We start from the raw sequence: 24,107 nt of genomic DNA, 5'->3' as shown, positions 1-24,107 counted from the left end.
CTTTTCATCAGCAAGTGAGGTGATGGTTACATAGTCTGGAGCTGGAAGGTCCACAATAAAAATTGTGTCTAGGACTGGTCCCAAAATAGAGTTCTGAGGACCTCTATTAGCTCTAATATTAAAAAATGCAGATAACTGGCCGGTGCGCATTACCAGGGAAAGAACCCGTCAAAGTAGTTCTACCAGACTAAGTTAGATAGGTTGAGTGAAGTTGTCTAAATTTAAAAGTAATTTAAAATTTAATATTACAGCCATTCATTTTTTTTATCATTAAAAAATTAATGAAGTTGAAACATGATATGAAGCGTCATTTTAAAGTTTCCACATCATTCTTGTGGTTATTAACGTAATAGAAATCTTAATAAAAATTTCAATGTGATTAAAATTGGTTTTACACGCACGCGCGCACTATTATATATATGTGTCTGTGTATATATTGATAATTTTATATATTTTTAATAACTAATTTAATAATTTTATTTTTAAATTCGTTGTAGGATACATCTATAATTGAACAATTGGTATTAGGCATCAGATATTTGGATATTAGAGTACTTTACAGAGACAATGTGAATGAATATTGGACAGGACACGGATTAATTTTTATACAAAAACTTGATGATGTTATCGATCAAGTTGTTGAATTTGTCAGTAAAACGGAGAAAGAAATAGTTATATTTCATATACATGAGTTCCTTAGAGGTATCAATAAAAAATTATAGCAGATACATTAAACAATTTCAATGATCATTATTTTAAGTTGTATGTATATAGTTTAGGCTCGTATATGTATACAGAGTGTTTCTAAAATGGTGAGTTGGCTATACTTTTTTTAAATTCTACTTGCAAAACTAAACAAAGAATAACCTTAGGATAAATGGCAAACTTCGTTCTCCTCCTGTCTGCCGTTATGTTATTTTTGTATAAAAATGTATATCTCAAGTTCGGTTTTTTGAATCCCGTTAATATTTGGTAAGCGTCTTTGTAATAAAGTTTTAAAATTACAAAATAGCGGCCATGATTATCTTTCGATCCGCTATATCTCCATGAATATATATTTTATCAAAATGTATGTTATTGGTTAAAATATTAAGCCTTTTATTTTGAACAAAATGACATTTGACTTTTTAATATAGGCTAACAAATACAATTGTTTTGTTATTACGTAATATTAAATTTTCTTGTGAGAAAATTATTACTTAATTTCATGCTAATTCATAAGAATAGAATTAACAATAAATAAAAACAATTAATATTTAACAGAATTGAACGTAAAATGGAGGACGTGAAAACAGACACAAAATTACATCAATTTTTCAATCACAACTCGGCTATTTGTAAACCGATTTAAAAAAAAAAAATAGGTATTTTGTTCAAAATAAAAGGTTTATTGTCAGCCAATACCATACATTTTGATAAAAATTTTATTTATACAGATATAACCGAGTGAAAAATAAACATGGCCGCCATTTAATAATTTACAAAAGTAATTAAGTCCTGATTATTTGCTGATTTTAAAACTTTATTAAAAAAACGCTTACTTCAACTTGACAAGTGATTCTTTAGTGGAGATATCTCCTACACTTCGTGAAAGGTAAAAGAGTAACTAAATCTTACAGGTTACTGAAATCAGCTGATGTGCATTATTAGCAAAGAAATTAATAGCTATTCCTTTAAATTTTGAATATTAAAGAATTTTTATAGTCGTTTATTAATTAATGAACTGTATATGATTCAATTAATAAAACTTTTTTAATTTAGCTAAAATAAAAATGTTTTATCAGAAGATATAAAAAAATAAAGCTTTTATATCAGAAGAACGATATCTTTATAATCTTCATAAAATTTTATTTAAATAGTTATGTTAAATTTTGCTTATCTATTTACATACAATATTTTTTTTTTTTTAGACAAAATGAATATCATTTTTTTGGAAACTAAATAACTTTACAAATTTAAAAAATAGGTTATCATTATATAATAAATAAGCTGATATAAGAAATCAGCTGATGTGCATTATCAGCAAAGAAATTAATTCCTTTAAATTTTGTATATTATATACTTAAACATACAATAATTTATTTGTTTAAAAATAAATTGAATAACATTTTTTTTACAAACTAAGTTATTTAACAAATTAAAAAAAAAGGTTATTATTATATGATAAATAAATATTTATTTATAAATAGGTATAACATCTATGGAAGATCATTGGAAATTAATAGAATATTTAAAAATTAGATTCACTCGGAACGGCAAAAAATGGTGGATTCCTCCACAATCATGGACAAGTGATCTTCAAACATTAATACAAAATATAAATGGAGGTAAAGTAATAATATCATATGAGAAACCAGAAATACTAAAGACTGATAATTACGGTATCCTGTGGTTTCCTGTTCAACACATTTGGAGTAACAAAGATAACATTAGCGAACTAAAAGCCTATTTTGAAGATATATATAATAATGATAAACTGTAAGTAAAGGCCTATTTAAAATAATAATGGATTGATTTTTTTTTGTATACAATATAACTATGTAGGACTAGCACAAAAGCTCAGATTCATTAAATTTATACTTTATATTAACAGAAATGTTTTACATAATAACATATATTTCAATCGGAATGAAAACAAAATGTGAACAGATATTTTGTTTAATATGAATAGAATTTTCTTTAAAATTATATATATATATATATATAATTATATATATATAATACACACACAAAAATATGTATTTTAAATAAATAAAATAAAAAAAATATATTCATATATTTTCGGTAATAGTTTTTTCCAAAAAAATAATTTTTATAAAATCTTTTAATAACTAATTTTTATTTTTGGCTTCAAGAGTCCACCAACAAACACCCACTTTAATTCTTAAAATTCTCATCATAGGTAAAACTGTAAATTCACAATATAGGTAAAACTATCAAAATCGGTTTGGCTGTACATCAGACGAATATTATATGAAAAATGAATTACTACTGTAACATGATAAAATCAAGGAATTTCAATCTTATTCTCCGTTAATTATCCTAGGTTATTTAGTCTCAATTGCCTATTAAAACTATCTGTAAATACTGAAGGAAGAAATTTACATGAAAACTAAAATACTCCCGATCAAAAAAATCATTATACTTATTAATTTAACATTTAAGGTAAATTGAAGGGGGAATAAAAACAAAAGGTTTTATGAGAATGGAAAAGAATATAAGAAAATATATGAGTACCTAATATACCAGAACGGTCTTGACGGAAAGTTAAACGTGTTGATTACTTTTAATCTGTTCCAGTGTGTTGTTTATTAAAAAAAGCATAGAAAAAAAAAGCTCCCGCATAGATAAGTACGCACGTAAGAAGTTATACTTCTTTGCCGTAAATAAAAAAAAATTGTACGCATTCATACAAATTTCAACTGAGTCAAACGATTGATAGATAACATAAAATACCGTTAATAAAATTTGAATAAATGCCACTTATTAAATTAAATAATATTTATTTTATACAGCTTTTGATATAGTTTTAAATTATTGAAGTATTCGTTGTCATATAAAACAAAATCTTGGCCTGCGTCAATACGACACCACTAAACTAGACGGTGTTAGATTAGATTAAATAAACAAAAAAATATTATATTTAAATGAAATGATAAATATTTTAAATTAAATTGTATATAAGCTGTGCATTAGAATATAGCCGCGTGACGAAAAAGTTCTACAACTATGTCTTTTGCTTTTTTTAATTGTAATAAGTCTTTATTCAACAAAATAATTATATCTAATCTTATTGTTGTAGTAAATATTTATCTGTATTTTATTAATTTGAACTACTATAATGTAAATTTAAAAATTATTATATTTCTGCAGGCCGAAAAATACTGCTTATGCTGCAATGGCAGTATTAACTACTCAAAGGAAAACCAAATCTGTTGCGAGAAGACTGATAACTGGAACGGATAATGTTGCCCAAAAAACTGCTGAAACTATATATCATTTATTTATGAGAGAAGATATCGGTGCAAAAACAAACATATTAGCGACGGATTATTTTATGGGCATGGGAACTGTAAGGCAAGCACTTATATGGAATTTAAGGAAGTCTCAATTTAATTCATATGGAAATCGGATATGCGATCCACGTAATTCATACGATGATACATACTACCAAAAAAATATTAATGAATAAATCGTACATATTTTATAATATAAGCAAGTTTTTCGTAGTTGTAACTCATTACTTTTAAAGAAATATCATGAATTAGGTATTAAAAAAATAAATTATATATTGAATACACTCTAATGCTTTTAGCCACTGTTTATTTCTTTAATAAAACATTATTACCACTATTTTTGTAGTAAAATATTTTAGTAAAATTACTGAACAAACAACTCCTGCACTTTTCGTTTATTTGAATTCACACATCTTTGAAATAAACAGTATCAAAAGAAAGAAAGGAAAGTATTATTATCAAACACAAAGATTTAACAGATAGATATAAACGCTTTAAAACTAAATATTTTAAATAATACAGTGAAATGAAGAGAACAAATAATTCAGAAAAATAATTATTATATACTTTTAAAAACTGTTGGTTTAGTTTTTAGACCAAAACTGTTTCAATTAATTTTAAAATGAAGCATTTTTAAGAAAAATCATATAATAACCTTTATTAAAAATGAATACTATTGGTGGCTTAAATATATTTATTATGCATCTAGGAATGGTTAATTTTATAATTAAAAATATTTTGTTGTGAAAGGTTTTGCGACAAAAGAATACATTTACGTAAAAACAAAAAGATTAGTTTCTTTTTCTAAAAGAAAAAAGCGTAATGGGTATGTGAAACAGATTATCATTTTTCTTCTACTTAAGAGAAAAATTACTTTCAGATAGTCTTAGCCTCAAAACACATTGAAATATTACATATTATATTGCGTCTTAAATTCAGTTCATTTTCAACAATTTGAAATGTATGGGCATCTGTGCTCATGCATTTCAAGTATGCATGGGCAAGTAAGGTTTATTAAGGATTTGACAGTCTGTATATTTATTTACCATATGATAATTAATTGATTAGTTCTAATTTAAGTTAAAATGTTAAACCCGTTTGGAAAATCAATTGCATTCTAATGCTACTTTGTAGGCTCTTTTAAACTAAAGGAAATTATTACTATACGTAAAATAATGGCCCTTCAGGTTTTTGGTATTTCTCAAATGTTTTATATTCCCCTGGTCTTAATATCATAGATTATAGGATAAAAAGTCTTATATGTTATTTATATATATATATATATACATCCTCGTTGTGGCTTCATCAATTCTGTATGGTTACTTTTTATGCTTATTTTATAATTTTTAGTCAACCAACTGGAGGAAGGTGCAGCCAGTCGTGTCGCGCTTACCTTAACATTGGCAGTAGCTGTGTTGTTTGAGCCGCCGCGCCGTACATCACAATACCCGGAAAATAGGTGTCTATTTAAAAAGTATTTTCAAGTCTTTATCCAGTGAATATATCATTTAATATTGTTGAAAATAAGGAAAATTTGAATCACTGCCCTAAAGTTTTATCTTTTTTCACCGCTTTCAAGGTAAAAATTCAAATATGTTGAAATGTGTTTTTAAATATAATCATTTCACATGAAATTTACAGTCACCAGAAATTAGGTGAACATTCTTTTGTCAGCGAAAAAATTTAGTAAGTAGTCTGATTTCAATACAAAATTTTAAAATGATTTAATCCTTTAAAAACCGGAATTCAAAAAAAATGTATAGTTTTATTTTTAGTTCTTCACATGAAGATTATGGAAACCGAGTTGATATTTTCATTTGTTACAGATTGATTAAAAAAAAAAAAAAACATAATAAATTTTACTTTTACTCCATTTCAATCTTTTAAACTTGGACTTCACTGAAAAATCATTTCTTAGTGTGCACTTGCATAGTTAGAAGAAGGTATATACAAATTTTCTTCAATTTATCTTTAGTAGTTTTTGGGGCGTTGCTTATGAATCATTCACATAATGTTCTTATATATATATACACACGAGTTTGAATTGACCTCTGCGTAATTTTACTCCTGAGATATATTCAGTATGACAGTTAATAATGTATATTGTCTATAAGACAGTCTTCACAATATTAAAAATCAAATAATAGGTAGTGTGTGTATTTCCAAGAGGAATGAATATACTTAGTAAATATTTACTCATTGTTGTAATTATTTATCTTTTAAAGAACAATATGACAACACATCAATTAAAATTGAAAAAAAATCACAAAACGATATTCATTAATAAAGTTTATCTTTTATAATTACTTTTAATAATTAACTTCTACCAATCGATTTCAATAGTTTGTATAATTCTTTTCTAAATTAGGAATCTTTAAGAACAGAAAAGTTTTCAACCCTTAAAAGAAGTCTGAGAGATAATACATCCCGTTAAAATATAAGAATCTATTAGCCGACCAATTCCAACCCATCGCCTTTAACGATTTTTTTATTATTTTTATCTAAATAAACCGATATCTGGGTGGGAAAGTTTTTAATAACTTATTATATAACTTGAAGTTGTAAATCGTTCCACAATTAAAATTAATTTTTTTTTTTCATTTTTTTATTTGTTTTACTCATTTAATTAATCGACTTGAAAGATTTTGTATTTTATTTCAAAGTTGTATTATTTTTATACCTCTTTTATTTTATATGTCTTAAAATCAACTTTGTTTTGTATTAATAGCTCAAAATATGTCTTCTTTATGTAGTTTTAAATACCATTTCAAGATTTATTTGAAATAGAAAAACATAGGTTATTTTTGCATTTGTAATTTTAATTAAAACGTTTTATAAGTAATTATTCTAGGAAATTTCAATAGTAGAATTCTTTAAGTTATATAAAAAAACTAGCTACATAAAGTTGTTTTCAAGATCCCGTTAGGAAAAGAATAGGATTTTAAACTCCAGAAAATTCCAGAAAATTTTAATCTAAACATTACCATGCTGTTTTATTTCTAAATTATACGCTATTTTTAATTTAACCACTTTATAATATGTGAGATATATGTGTAACGGTAAACCAAATTTTTGGTAAAATTCCAAAATAAAAATGGTGTACTCAAAACTACTTATAAAAAATAATAATTTAAATATTCTTGATCCAGAGTTTTGGATTAGTAACATTTTAGTTAATATTCTTCAATAACTTTGAACTATGATCATATTTTTAATTTTATTAATTTCAATATTGAGAAAGGTTACTTTAAACTTTCTCATCCATCATTAATGGGTCTTTCTCACTTATTACAAATCATTAGTTCACTTTTTTTTTTCAAGAATTAATACACATATACATATTCACTTTCGAGATGTGAAAAGATCTTTGTAGAAATTTCGTAAATTTTTGTAGATAAATGAAATAAGTAAAATACATGTAATACTATACATATTAAACTATTTAAGGAAGAATCTTTCTGGTCTTGCACTCTACAGCGTTAGAAAAATTTTATACCATTGGTAGTAGTTAAAACATATTTGATCCCAAGATTAAAACAAAAATCCTCGGCTAAGGATTGGACACACCAGGCTTACCCACACTCATCTGTTTGGCTCTCCTCAGAAGATCTTTGAGGCTTGCAAGGTCAAATGCTCCGTGCACCATCTCCTCTTTGATTGCCCAATCTTTGGAACTATCCGACAAAACAGACCTGGAGTCAGATATGAATTTTGTATTAAACCAGAAAGAATGTATAAATCGTAAGTTACGGTTCTTCTCCTACAGTAGAATGAAGAATACGATTTAGCGATATTTGTCTGATTTATGTAATTTAGTTTGAATTTGTTGTTGTTACTTGTCTATATTTATTCTTTATTGTTCCCGTTTCTTTATTGTTTATTTTTGTTGTTTAATGTAACTACATGATAGTGTTACTTTAGTCGCTAATGACTGTAATTGTTGATGTGCAACTTTAAAAAAATAATAAAAAAACAAAACAAAATGCAAAAATTACAATAAAAAATTATCAATAGGTAATAAATATATATTTATATATAAATCTTTAAAATATATTTAAATTAATTTCAAATTTTTAATATTTATGTTAATAATCGACAACAATTAGATCCTTTTATCGTTGTAAAGAGTCAATTGATCCATGATTCATGCGACTATAAATAATGGAATTATTAGAAAAATTCAAATAATTTAATCTATTTTATATTAAAGATTTTCATTATTTACTACTAAACTCGGTTATTCTCGTTTCATGCAATTTTTAATAAGGTAGTAGATATATATACTCGTATATCACACTACTATATTAAGTTATAATGTCTTTTCGTTTATTCCTAATAACCGCAAAAACCTCTCAATCAACATTAAAAATTAGGAAATTTTAACTGTAGCTTTCTTGTAACCCCCAGAATGTTAACACCTCACCAACCTTACTTCTACATAAATCTAAAATAAAATAAAAACTACGTATAAATAAATAAACTTCTTTTTTAAATTAATGTTGTTGTCTACATGACCATCAAGAAATAAGTTAGGTCTCAAATCAACTTTTGATCCTTACCCGGAAATTGACCATACGAATTTGAAAAATATTCAAAAAAATAACATGAATAAAATATGTAATCACTGGAAAGCCAAAATGAATGGGAAATTTCTGATTGCTGTGCTGGGAACAAAAGAGTTGTTCAACAACTTCAATATACTGATTTCATTAAAAATCTGATTTTGAGATCACATGTTTTAATTAAATATTTATTATATCTGGTTAGTTGTGAACAATGATAATATGAGAGGAATAGGTCACACATATTTACTAACAACTATTACAAATTTTTTAAGTTCTTCAATCATATAATGCCAGAAAACCGGCGATTGCGCATGCTAGTATTCACAAAAACACAAAAATGTGTATTTTTAGGTAGACTTCATAAGAAAGCTACCTAAAATATTATTGTAATATTGTTATTATATTGTAATGGGTTCCATGATTCGACTCTGGAAAATTTCGATAAATCTTCGCTTTTCACATCTCTTACATCCCAAAACCACCATCAGTTCAAAAGTTTATATATATATGCAAGTATATATGTATTTAACTTATTTTTGGACACTATAATTGGCGTAATTTTGCGCCAATCACTTTCAAATTGATTCATAAAATATAACTCAAAATCGTGACTCAAAATCACGGTCGAGTTTGTTAAAGGGCAAAATCGGACCGAGAGGGTCAAAATAGGAGGCTTTTTCGAAAAAAACAAAATATCGCTATAATTTTCTTATAATGTAAAATATTTAATTCGTTTAAAGTTCCTACTATACTTTGGATAAGAGCCTAAAACATATATAAACAAATTTTTTTGATATCACCAACCATTGGTCCAGGGGGTGGAAAAAATTTGGTTTCGAAGACAAAACAAATCATACCTCCCTTAATAGGCACAGTATCGAATCGGTTTAAAGTTTTTGTTAGTCCTCTAAATATTACCTAATACTTTTGTCCAAAAATTTTTGATATGACCCGTCCTTACGGCCAGGGATGAAAAAATGTTGCTGGAATTATTAGATGGAACTTGTCGTATGATAAATGTGTGAAACTTTTTCCACATGCAATCATTGTTGTATTGAGTAAATTTGAAGTTTTTCTTAACTTTAAGGTGGAAATATTTTTATTCCCTACTTAGCACGGGTGAAATCTACCTATGCCTTCCGGCGCGCCGAAAGGAATTTTTTATTCTCTCATCTCAATCTCTCTAAAAGTACACTTTGTTTACCATAATCAATTTTAATTAATAACATTTTAATTTTAATGAAAAAAGCATCATGTGACGTACATTATACGTCACATGACGCTTTTTTCAAACTATGTTGAGTCCTCCTACTTAGAACATGGCTGAACGAATTAGCAATGAAATTCAGCCAGCTAAATTTCTAAAAAAAAGCAATGGCAACACTGTTAGTGTGTTGCTATGACAACTGTCATAAGGCACAGAAAAATATGTAACAGACAAGTGTTTGTTACACGTGTTACACGTGTCCATTTAACTACAATAATTCCTTCTATATAACCTCATCTAGATGCTTCTCTTATCAAAAATATATTTTTATACGCTATTGCATTCCTTTCTCTTTTATTTTTAATTTTTACTTAAATATAGGAATGAATACGATTTAATTTGAGCGTTACAAAAATGACGTGTTCGTTAAATACAGATTTTTAATGAAAATTATGAAATTAAATAAGTTTTCAAGAGATATTTCTACTTTTTTTAAAACAGAAATACAATAATCCTGCATTACTATGAATCTGACATTAGTCGGTTAGTGAAATAATGTCTTTTCATTATTAGGAATTAACATAACTAAACACGCGTCTGGATCGAAATGAAATTTCATACAGTTATGTTATCCCTACTAAGAGGTAGGAGTTACGGGTATATATTTTGAAAACGTATATTGGATGAAGAGGATGGTTTGGAAAGTTTATTCGTACCCACACGCACACATATATTATATATATAAATATACACTTAGTGCTTGTGTTGAATTTTGGTGTCTGGCATTCAGGTGGATGATTGTGGGAAGTTATGGTCTCATGTATTATACAGCTTTAATAACGCGAACCGATCTCAAAACCAGCTTCTGCCAACCATCTCATTTTGTTTGCTTTCCTCCTCTGCTTACCCAGCGCCAATTTCACCCACTTTTATCCCTCTGACCCTAAAACTATTATATTATTCACTAACATTTCATAAATGTATGAATGGTGAAGTAGATTATTTGCACGTGACAGTTACTCTCTGATAGAAATAATGATTATTCTGTTTTTATACATATTAGAATCATTAATAATCTAGTTTCTTAAAAAAGTTGGAAGATAGATCTAATTAAAAAAATAATATACAATAGATCTATGATACAATAGCGATATATTATACTCTAGAATTAATTTTATGTCTTATGTATGGGTATTTGTTAAAATAAATATTATACAATTTTAACAGGAGAAGGTCTTTGAACAAGTGTTTTTCTTTTAATTATGAACAATGTGTGTACCTTTGAAATAATCAATAAAACTAATTGTAAAACGTTGGAACACTAAAATTAAGATAACAATTACATATTAAGAACAATTAAATTAAGGTAACAACTCTACAATTAAGCAAAGCATTTTTTCTTAGTTGACAATTTTATATAATTATATGTTAATAAGTTAAGTGTACACGGAAATTTATTACTAAACTGACAATTTTTAGTTTTGAGTGATGAGCATTTTACAACTTAGGAATTGATAGTTTTACTATATCTTTTATTCCAGTATCATAGGTGCATCTTTAGCTGAATGAGTTTAATAGAATTATGTTTTAATGAATTACATATTAAATAATTCTGCTACCGAATTAATTTTCCTCGTATGCAAATGATTAGAAATATAAAATAAACAAACCATTTCAAAATCAATAGGAAAAATAACCATACACGAATAACTTTTACACCGTTTATTTGGTTTTTGTTCCCAAATTATTAAGTAATATAACATGTAAAAAATTCCGATTTGATTCACTGTCCGATTTAATTCACTGTGGTTTGATCTTGGCGTATTTTTTACATAATCTACTAACAGTTACATTTTGCTAGCTGTATTTTTTCTTTTCCCCCGCTTCCTGTAGTTAAGTATTACACAGCCTAGGGGAGTGTCCTTTACTCTAACGGGACTCATCTCTCGCAAAGTGAGATCTGCCGGTCAGATCTCACTTTGCGCCCGCCTCAAATCTCCAGAGTAGGATCCACCAGGCTCAGCTATGCCTTCCCTAGGTCTCCACTCCGGCATGCAAGACTCGATCTTTATTCTAATCCCTCTAACGAGGGATTGGAATAATAGGACATAATTGGATTGCCTCACTCGACACGCCGAGTGGGTCATACCCGCGGGGACTGGTCTTTATCGCTCGGGCGTACGAGAGTTCCCGTGCCTCATCGCTACCGCCCGCTCATGCAAGCACGGGTGAACGGCAGCTCCGCAGAGGGCTGTCCCTCATCCCCAAGCCCTCTGATCTTTACTAGCTTTATTAAAATGTGTTTAATAAATTTATTAAAATTAACAAAAACATTAAATCTTTTTAAATGTTCCCATTTAAACATTACCAACGTAAATAATATTTAATTTGATTTTCTTCTAGATAATTAATTCAATAAAATAGCTATTGAATAAATACAACGTTTATAAATATTATATGTGTGTTAGATGAGTGGTATATTTTACCCTAAATTCAGATTTTTAAATTCAACAATGTTTAAAAATATATATTGAGACAATAATATTTTTAAATGAAAATAAATCTAAAAATTATTATAAGAAATTAATTTGTTTAAAGTAAATCAAAATCCAATGACGTTAGTTTTATTATACTAAAATACTCTTCACAACAGTAATAATTTTCTTTATATTTCATTGTGTAGTTTTTGTTTAATTTAAGAGCTGAAATTTTACCAAGAAAACAAAAAAATATGTCAAAATAATCCCAAAAATTTACTGAACATAAGTTAATTGGTTTCATAAAAAAAAAAATTATTTTTTTTAATCGATAAAATTATTTTTTCCGTAATCCTTTTAGAACCCTTATAAATAGAATCCTTATAGAATAGATTATAGAACCAGACGGAAAATGGAGATGATAGCCGCGATATCGAAGCTGTCATCTTATTCACTTCAAACTTCTTTCTGCTTTCCGGTGAATCTGATTTTCACAATGAACAATCAGTTTCATTGGTGTATAGCGTTACTTAGGGAATAGTATCCTGCCTAGTTTACCTCAATTTTGTTGAAATCATGTGCTATTTCAAAGATTAATCATTGATCGTTAATAATGCCCTTGGGCTAAACATTCTAATTACCGATTTCCACAATATGTAACGTGTTAAAAACAACACCAATATACAGTTCTCTCTCATTTATATAGAAAAATTTGACATCCCATCGGTTTTATCGATAAAAAGTTTCCTGACTTCTAGATATCAGCTCCTTTCGGGAATTTGAGTGGAAATCTTTAGTTAGGTGGGATGAGTTTTCATCAAAGCGACCAGAAGAGAAGAGTGTTCATGTAAATCATAAAATATTAACATGATTACCAGATTTAAATAAATACTTACATCTTGTGACAACCTTAAAATCCCAATATTTGAATGACACATTTATTACTTTTTAGTGAATACTAGTTGCAAGCGTGCCGTAGGCACGCCTTCACAGCTAATCCTACGGGTGGGTTGCCCTAGTGGGCGGCGTCCCAGAATGCTATTATTAGGTGTCCAAAATTAATTGTATCAAATCTTTACTAGGCGCGGGGTTCGCGCTTCCGCGGTTTCGGTCAGTTAGTTTGAGGGAATCATGTTAGGTTGGATCTGAAGATGTCCGTTTGAGGCCTTCGTGAAGGCGAAATTTGATATTTATTTTAGTGATGCAAATGTCTGCCGAGGTATTTACATCGTTGGCATCCCGACCGTGGTCTGGCTGATGACTGTGAGATGTAATCAGTTAGAGTATCTAACGCGATCTCCGGTAAAGCCCCTCAGGGCTTGGAACGGAGGGGATGGTGTGGCGATCGGTAACGACACAAGATGTGTGTCTTCCCTCTACGGGATTGGGATGTTCAAAATTGACTACTCTTGTGTAAAAATGTTTTTTTTTAATAGTACAATTTGATCAAGGAAAAACGAAAAAAGGGTTCGTCATCGTTCAGTTGACCACCCTTCCTCATTTGGCAAAAGGTTTTAGGGTGGTTTACCATCATCACATCACGCTTTCTAAAACAAAAATAACTTCAAAGCAAAATCACTTCAAAACTTCAAAATAACTTCCAGCACATCTCCTACAACATCTTTTAAAGACTGTACACTCTCAATATTTTCATCGAGATCCATAATATCCATATGCAAATTCACTCACTACGAGAGCTGAAAGCTTAAATATAAATTAAATTAATTAATTTATTATTTGTGTTATTTATTTTCAGTATCAATTTATTTTTCTTTCTGAATTTTTACGAGCATCGACTGCTAGAATCATTAGCCCTCGTCACATTCTTTAAAATAAATTAGTATCACCATCAGGATCGTCATATGTAAGGGTGTAAAGGGCTCTTACATTTTATTTAAAAGCACAACCAACATAAAAAAAATTAAGACACAACAACAAGACAAAACAACACTTACGGGGTGTAAAGGGCCCCGATATTAAAATTTGATATAAGGTTCTCTAAAAGACCATGAAATTAAAAATACAACTTATCATTTAAGAAAAAATAAAATCATACGATTTTTTGATTGGCAGTACGTTCGATCATGTAAGTATGTTCTCAGCTAAGGGAGACGCACACACAGACACAAACACACATAAAAATGCCATTTGGTAGGGTAGTATTTTTTACGGTTTTTAAAATGATTTTTATTTTTACAAAATAAAATATTATTTAAAATTTTGCAAATATTATTTGATAACTTTGTTTGTGCAAATTACACGTATTTTTAATACAGTAATACACATAATTTAGTAATATTGAAAATTAATCGTTTTATCAAAACTATTAATATATTATAAAATGAAGTGAGTGAAAAGCATTTATAAATACAAAAAAAAATATATTATCCATCATTTTAAAAATCAAAAACTTATGTTCTTTTTTGTAATTAATTTGCTTTAAAATTAATTATGTGAGTTAAAAATGATAATACTACGGCTGTTGCTTTTTTGCAAAATAAAACACCAACTCACTACACCGCATTTCGTTTCAGTGTGATATTAGTGATATCATGATACTAATAGGTATCATGAATGAATTTTTAAATGGTATTCATAATTTTTTATAGTAAAATGAACCCAATTTGTGCAATTTCAATTTTTTCCACACTAGATGCTACCAAAATTATTTATTTTATTGTGTAACTAAATGTACCGAACATCAATCAATTTCATTAAATGTTAATTTAATAATGATGATTTATTTATATGATTATGATATTTTTGTATATATTTTTATTTGTACTAGTGGTCCTTTCCTGCTCCTCAGCACTATTAAGATAATGTTATATAGCTAAGAAAATATTAGATAAAATTCCAATTACAACACGTCTCATTCATAAATTCCTTGTTTTTCTGTTTCCTTTCCCAACATAGGTAAAATGAGTGCTAAAAATTTATTTCCAGTCGGTCCAGACGTTCTATTGGACGGATTCTACTAATTTGTTTTTTTTATTATTCCCAAAATAGCCCGCATATATGTCATCAAATGTTGAAAGACCTTCAAAGAGATTTTTCTAAAAGTAGTAACCTCGGAAATTTCTTCAATTAATGAATAAATGAGACTTATTTTAGACTTTCTCAGTGGAGACTAATGTTAGGGTTCCGATTGTTGCTTGATAAAATATCAGTTTGTCGTTCCGAGAAGAATAAAAAATATCAGCCCGACTAGTCTAGTAGAATGTCGACACGGACTGCAAATAGATTTTCAGCCGAATATTTTTAATAAATAAAATGATCGATATATATGATTAATAATGATAGCGAGTTCGAATGCCGTTCAGGAATGGAGATTTTCATTCACTTCACATTTCTACTCTCATAGGACCAAGTGACTAATGCAGTCGATGCTATCATCTCAAAAAAAAAAAAAAACAAAAAAAAAAACATATATATATATATATAAATAATCTTGATATTGTATTGTTTTAATGGTAAAAAATTAGAAATGTTTATAAAATCTTTACCAGTGAATAATAGTTAATTATATATATATGATAAACGAAAAATATGTTTCATTTTTATCTTTCTTTATAATTCCATTAACAGATACACGGAAAATCAAGACATATTTCAGCATAATTTAGACTATAAATATCCAAAAGAAAAATGTTATTAAGTGGGGGACCCGCCTACCCAACTCACTATTCCCCCTCAACATATAGTTATGGTTCAACAATATACACCATTAATATTATTTTAAAATTAATATAAATTTTCTATAAACACCTTTTATTGATTTACACATTATTTCTTTTATATTTTATTTTGTTTATAATTTCTCTAAGATTTAGTTAAATTTTTGTTAAGGTTTGACGCAGGTTATTTACCTCTTTTCTTGGAAAGTCTGTGAGTTATTTTTGACCCTTTGCTTTTATGGATTTTTCTTTTTACAATTCTTCCTTTTTCTTAAATCGTATAAAAATAAAAACTTGTTGAACAGTAGAGATAAAATACTTTAATCAGTAATTCAAGTAAACGTGAGCTAAAAATTAAATAAAAGTTGTTTAGTTACTCAATAAATAATTAGTTATGCACATCCGAAAATATTAAGTTTGCCATAGGGAAAACTATTGATAGAGCACCCTCTGGTATATATGTTGTAAGAAGTTTATACATGTTGTAAGAAGCATATAAAAAGAATGTAGCAGACACTTAAGATGTTTGACAATTATGTTTTCATATGGAGAAGGGTAATTAATGTTTTACTATTTAATTTATTTTATGATTAGATGTACTCGAATATTTAAAAAAATATATGTATAAATTACGCTCTAAAACTGTTTATTAATGTTATAGTTAGAATTTATAGCTACGTATCATTTAAATTGGAAAACAGACTTCATAATCTTTGGTAGATAATCTTTCAAAATTCTTTATAAAAAATAAGAAGGAATATTAATTGGTAAAATACAGTACAATGCGTATTAATAACAGTAATTCCAGAATTAGAATAAAAAAAAATAGTAATAACTGTTATATTTTTGGGCATTTCCAATATAAAGCATGGACTTGGCATTTAAATTACTAAACTGTTGAAATTTCCAAGTGAGATTACCCATCACGACTTAATTTGTCGTGATGGGTAAGTTGCATAAGATGCAACTTACCCATTTATAAGTTGCATAAGATAAAAATTTATCTTTGAAAAGATAAAGATCGCGTAAACCTTTATCAATCAAAGAGATAATCCTCCATCCATTGACAAAATTATGGCAGGGTATAACTCTATGATTGGAAAGTTCGCAAAAAATTTTTTTATGTAATAAAAATTCAAGATATTGGTATAGTTATTTAACAAGAAAGTTTTTGCATTATTTTGATAAAGTAAATTTCTAATTCTACAACTTGTTTAATAAGTAAATCTTGTAAATTATGATCTCTAACAAACTAATATTATGAGAAGTTTGCAGTCAATATAGAACGTCATACGATTATTCTAGTGGTCTTTATCAGCTAAACGCTTATTTATTTCAGTTAAAATATTTCTTTTAGTTTACCTTGCATATAAAAAATTACAGTTTTTATGTTTACAAATCAACTGATAAATTCTTGTTATTTTGACGGGTACAATTTTATTTACAACCTTTCCGAGGACAAAGCAAATTTTGTTAGTCTCATACACGGTAATGGTATTATGAATGTAAATAGTAATATATTTTTATTTCTTTATTACAAGTTTGTTCATGTTATAACATATAATTTAATAACGAAAATGGCATGATTAAAATGAAGTTGAAAATATTGTTAACTATTACCAGAAATCACATCTGAGCCTAGCTGATCTAGAATATTCAGTATATCAAATCAAAATGAACCACCTACCTATATTTCAATTGAGAATCCCAGAAAGAACTAACAGATTTGTAAAAATCTAATCAACAATGAACTTGTTAAATCTGAATTATAATAGTGTTTATAATGTTTAAAAATAGAATGTATAATAAACATGATATAAATGAAAATAAGGATTTAAATAAAAACAAATTAAGTTGAATTTAATAACAAATAAATTATAAACTAATATTCATTTCTAAAAGTATCTTGAATAAAATTTAAATAGATTCCATCCAGAGTAGCTAAAAAGGATAGTACTTCTTAGATGTTTCAATCATAGAACATAAGCTGTTCATTAGAAAGTTAAATTTGCTGTTTTGCCTTCATGCAATCGTATTTGATATTCTAATGCAAACGTATCTATATATGTGTATGTATGCGCGCACACACACACACACACACACACACACACACACACACACACACACACACACACAGAGAGAGAGAGAGAGAGAGAGAAAGTGAGTGAGAGAGAGGAACCGCAATATTAACCATTTCAAACTCGATGGCAATTTTAAAAAAAATCTATTCTAGGTAAGAAACCTCATGATCATAAACATGTTTTTATCAGACAAAACATAAGCTGCTCATTAGAACGTTAAATTTGCTATTTTGCCTTCGCATCCGATCACAACCATGGCAGTGATTGATATTTACTGATACTCGATGATCTAATGTAAACATAGCTACACACTATCACACATACACGCGCGCACGCACATATAAACACACGCACATATAAACACACACACACACACACACACACACACACACACACACACACACACACACACACACACACACACAGACAGACAGGGAGAGAGATAGAGTTGGGTGAGTGAATGACAGAGGGAGCGAACCCACCATGTTGATCTAGTGCTGAACTCGTTATTTCAAATCAGCTGATTTCGAAATCTACAGTTCGAAGGTTCAAATCCAAATAAAGGCAGTTACTTTTATACGGATTTGAATACTAGATCGTGGATACCAGTGTTCTTTGGTGGCTGGGTTTCGATTAACCACACATCTCAGGAATGGTCGACCTGAAATTGTACAAGACTACACTTCAATCATACATATCATCCTCATTCATCCTCTATAGTAATACCTTACGTGGTTCCGGAGGCTACACAGAAAAAAAATAATAAGAGTGAGATAGAGAGAGAGATTACAACATTAAAAATTTCAAAAAAAGTTACAATTCAAAAGATTTTTATCCTAGGTTAGCTGGTAAAATCTAATGTTTTTATCAGAGCGGTGTTATATTCAGACTGAATTTTCTACTTTTAACTAAAACTGAATAGTCATAAAAAATATGAAAAATCCGTTCGATACTTATCCAAGTATTCCCTCGATATGAAATGCTTTCCAAATCATCAATAGTATACCAAGAATCTCTATATCATGAAAAATGTGATATGTGTAAAATAAAGATATGAGTAAACGCCTGAATTTTAACATAATCAGAAAATAGTTACAAAACTTTTTATTAATCCTGCAATTTCGGGAAATTATCTTTAAGAATATCCTTATATTAATATATATATGTGATACGGTCTATGATACCGTGCTAAAAGTCGGCACGCGTTATTTAGCAGCAGAGCAAAAATTAACAAGGAATGTCAAAAAATAGATTTTTAAGTTTTAACGGCATGTGTTAAATTAATTCAATAACTAAACCTTCAAGTAAATTGAAATGGTGACAACAGCTTTTAAAATACCGAAAGCGGATCTTGAAATACATACTGCGCATTTTAGAAACCATGCCATAAGTCGGTAATGTTAAAAATCTATTGCGACTTATGGCATGGTTTCTTGAGAGCTTGTTGCAATGAAACTACTGTAATATTTATTATTTTAATCCATTTTTACGAGACTTAGGAAATTATTTTGCATAAATTTTATTACTATTTTCGTAAAATTGGTAATGACAGCCATATATCTACATTTCTTGATTACGTTGTGTATCGCGATGTTCATGATTTTTAAGTATTTTTTTACAAGTTGCGTGGTATTTTTATTCATTTTGTTTCACTTTATTCATAACAGTTCTTTCACTATGTATTATTAGTGATTTTTTATTTGTTTCTTAGGTTCAGTAAATGAAATTAAAGTTTCTAGAATTCTTAACGTGAGAATAATGTAATTTCTTCAGTACTTCCTACGATTCTTCTTTATTAAAAATTGATTCTATTTATTTTTTTAGAATATATAACGTAATTCTATATAAAATTCTAAAAGTCCATGTTTATGATAGAAGGTAGATTTTGGTGTAAAAATGTTCAAACATTTTGTGTTCTATTAGGAACAGTGAAAACCAGAAAAATGATTTTTCCTACTTATGGCATGATTTCACAGATCGTATCAATATATATATGTGTATGTTCAAAGATTTTTTTAAATAATTTTCTTTATGTTTATTTTATAAAACCATTTCAAAAACTTTTCTTTCTTATTGAAATTAATAATTTCTTTTTACACATAAGTTCAATTTAATTTGCATTAATGTTAACGATAATACTTCAATATATAAAAGTATATAAAATTTTACATTTTTGTTAGAAACTTTGGTAAAATAAAATCATGTTTATTAGCACTACCATTGAAATTTAAGAAAAAATATGCTAACGTATGAATTAACTAGGATTAAACTAGGAATTAATAGGTTTATTTGAAAACTGATGTTCACTGCATAATATCAATATAATTAGAAATTAAAGATAATAAGTGATTGATACAAATGAGGTATTAAAAATTATGAAATCGATAAAGTTTTATGAATGGGTTGTTTTTATCTACAGTTCAATGCAGAATCCCCCACCCCAAAAAACCAACAAAATGGTAGATTTTTTTCTTGCAAAGATATACGTACATTATATATATATATATATATATATATATATATATATATATATTCAGGAAAACATTTTTTAACATTTACGAAATTAAAAAAAATATAACATGTGGATCTAAAAAAAATGAAATCTATGAAGCCAAACTAAAATGGTAAGGGTGAACAGTTAAATCTACAATTTAAGACAAGGGTGTATCCAGACTTCAAGATATTTTATTTACTATTTTTAGTATGGGACACAAAGATTACGTAAAAGTTGGAGTTGTGCAGTTTATTGATGCATGGTTTGATTATTTAGGTTAGGAGCCTGACTATCATCATTTGTAGAAAACATCATGAAAACACGCTTTTATTAACATTCAAGGATAATAGATGTTCGTCAAACCGAGCTTTAACAACTCTAAGACCTTCCTCAGCTGAGGAATTGTTTCGAATTTTCGTTTATCGTGTAGAACATTAAACGAATCATGTATTAATTTCAATACATGAAATTTCTCTTTAATTTTAGATTTATTGTACGTTTTCTAATGAACCTGTAGGACACTTGGTAAAGTTTAATATTTATTAGTGTTAATGTTAAAAAAACAGTTATTGTTATATATGTACTTTTATAATTTTCAACAAATGTACATACTTTTAAAAACATAAATATAACCGTTATGTACGTGGATTTGTACGTATTACACAAACTTCTGATTTTAATTTCCTTTAATTCCTTTTATCCTTATTAATTAGTATTTTTTTTTTTAAATAAACAAGACGGCAGTTTTAAAAATTCAAAAGAAAATTAAACTATAATTTTTATTTACGGAGAGTTTTCTGAATGATTTTCATGTTTTTATAAGTATATAACAAATTTTAATGTAGGAACCTGAACGACTTGTTTCAGCTGAACGAGTTGCATTACTTAAAAATGTAATTTAGTATCTTTTACACAATCACTGTGAGAAAAAGCAATTGGTTAACACCAGGATTATTATTTACTAAACCGTATTTTATTACTTTCCAAAAAAATTGAGAGTTTCTAAGTGTAAATTTTTAATATTATAACTTTGCAATAATATTTCGACTACTCATTATAGCTTATAATCGATCTCTCATATCAAAATATACATAGATTATTAAGTATATAGTCATTATTGCTTATTTATTTCACTCAAAATTCACACGATTGGTGCAAATTTCAACTTGCATGCTAAGTTTTTTTTGTGTAATAAGCAGTGAATTTAGTAGCTATGAGAAAATGCCAAAAAATAAACTATCGGGATTTCATATCAAAATCTTCCAGATTTGAAACATTCGGGGATGCTGCCAGTCCAATGTAGAAATTGGAGGAATTATATAGATTATTTATCTATTAAAGGGTTAGATAAACGATTGTTTCTCAAACATCTATTAATAATTAATTGGTTTATTTTCTGCCAACAGCCAAATTATTTCAACATAAATGATTTTGTGGCAATGATGAATAGTGGCAACTGTAATAGAATATAGTAATTAATACGTATTGTTCAATCATTGAAACAAATGTGTTATTTCACCGTATATAATTTGTTTATTGTAATTAAATCGCTTCTTCATAACTGTTATTCTTTATGTTAAGTACATAAAGTCTAGTTAGTTAAAAGAATGTATTCATTGAGTCAATACGAACGTAATACGAACATTCAAATTAAATTATTTGCGTAATGTGTCTACAAATAAATAATAATACCAAAACAAGTTACTAAAATATTAAAATAAAACATTATCTAATTATATGAAAATCTGTATATCTGCCTGATGAATTCGACATCTCTATGGTATAATGAATTAGCAGCTTAGCTTATCGAAAGGCAAAATTCACACACTTATAATTACGTGAAAAAACAAATAAATTTCTATCATTATAAATATTTTAAAATTATTTTCATTCATCTGATTCGTAAATAAAAATATGTAATAAAACATATCGGTACTTTACTATACATGTTGAGGAGGCGGAGAGGAAGGGTGAAAATGTGTTGTAGACGTTCAGCAAAATCATGAGGAATAAGGGCGGTCCTCAGACGTGGAAGAAGAAACTGTTGCCCAGTTCGGTAGTGTTATATGGAGTTCCTGTATGACTTGGAGCGTTGTCGAGGGCAGAGCATGTAGTGTTCTTTTGTCCTAGATGGCGCGACTTAACAGTAGTGCTCGAGGATCAGAGTATGGAGGGGACAAACGAAGTGATGCACAGCAACAGCGACAAATAGAAATGTGACTCGACTACGATCGCAACAATGATAAGAGAGAAAGCTAATATTTGGGTGAGGCGGCGACAGGCTGTGGAGATGCGGATCGATAGAAACTTGGAGTTCGATGACGGGTGATTAACCTTTTCCCATCACAATGCTCCGCGCTTCTTAGCGCTCCGCAAAAATAGTTGGTATCTGATTGCCTCTCTTCGTAGTTTTATGCTACCCTCTTGTGAAAAAATTTTCAAAAAATTACAGTATATTAACGAGATTTAACAGATTCTGACAAAAAAAAAAAACCTTACGATTGGATATTTTTTATGCCTGTAACAACAAAAAAATTGAAACCGTACAAAAATTACGATAATTTAATTGCAGAATTTTTTTTGCGCATTTCTACCGCGTTTTTTATTAGCGAATTTTTTTTTTTTTTGATTTGTGTTTATGAAACATAGTTTGCTGATTAAAAAAAAAATACTTTCAAGCAAATCGGTTGAAAGTTGGGCAAAATATGATGAAAAACCCGTGTCATAAATTACAGATTAATTAGCATATCAGTTTCGAGAAATTTTTATAGTTATTTATTTTTTCTTAGCGTTACATATAATGTAAAATTTATTTTAAAAATTATAAGACTTCCTTAGAGCATTTATTACGTAAAAAAACTTTTTTTACAACAGAGTATTGCTGTTACACGCCACGGGGGGGGGGGGGCAATAGAGTTCATGAAACGCATAATAATTACCCCAGTAATTACAAGCTATTCGGTACAAACAACAGTTATTTTTTATGTTACTATGTATATAAAATCGTAATATATATTATATATATATATAATATATAAAATAAATTACGAGCGCGCACTAGTTTTTACACCAACATATAAATCGCAATATGGGAGATTCCCCAAAAAAACAAAAGAATGAAATAGATGAAAAATAATAAATAACCTAAACAAATAAAATGAAGTAATAAATTTATAAATAAAAAGCTCTTACCCCTAGTTGGTGATATTTTGGCGTGTGTGATACACGAGAAAGCATCCATCTAAACAGAGTGGTACCTCACAAGCCACACACCTCCAGACTGATCTTACGCGAATGCCGTTTGCCGAGCACACAACGCATTGTCTAAAACTGTTTGTTCCCTCACGTTTAGGAAAATGTCTTGCTTCACAACTTTCAAGACGTAAAAATTCACGATTTCTTACATAAGATCCTCGTGCAGAAAATCTCGTAGGAGATGATGAAATAAGCCCTTTCAAAACCTCATTTCGAAACCATCAGAAGGATTGGTTCTTCTCCATCTTATTGCCGTATTATTTATTATTTATTGTAAGCCGTATAAGCATTGACAAGAAGCATACCAAAAATGTGGAAAAAGAGCATGTCAAAAA

The 24,107-nt window shown here is 28.2% G+C and overlaps 2 protein-coding genes across 2 annotated transcripts in view; both read left to right on the top strand.

Moving 5' to 3' along the window:
• The window catches only part of LOC142327811 (uncharacterized), a 43,777-nt gene extending 39,585 nt beyond the window's left edge, over window positions 1–4,192 (top strand). Inside the window, exons 8-10 of the mRNA XM_075371147.1 lie at window positions 498–702; window positions 2,190–2,478; window positions 3,874–4,192. Of these exons, the coding sequence (XP_075227262.1) occupies window positions 498–702; window positions 2,190–2,478; window positions 3,874–4,192 (813 nt within the window). The remainder of the gene's footprint in view (window positions 1–497; window positions 703–2,189; window positions 2,479–3,873) is intronic.
• LOC142328315 (PI-PLC X domain-containing protein 1-like) overlaps window positions 1–24,107 on the top strand; it is a 211,881-nt gene that overhangs the window by 132,848 nt on the left and 54,926 nt on the right. The window lies entirely within an intron of this gene.

This window comes from Lycorma delicatula, chromosome 7 (assembly GCF_047948215.1).
Source record: "Lycorma delicatula isolate Av1 chromosome 7, ASM4794821v1, whole genome shotgun sequence".
Taxonomy (NCBI): Eukaryota; Metazoa; Arthropoda; class Insecta; order Hemiptera; family Fulgoridae; genus Lycorma; species Lycorma delicatula.
This window is presented reverse-complemented; position numbering and strand designations above follow the sequence as displayed.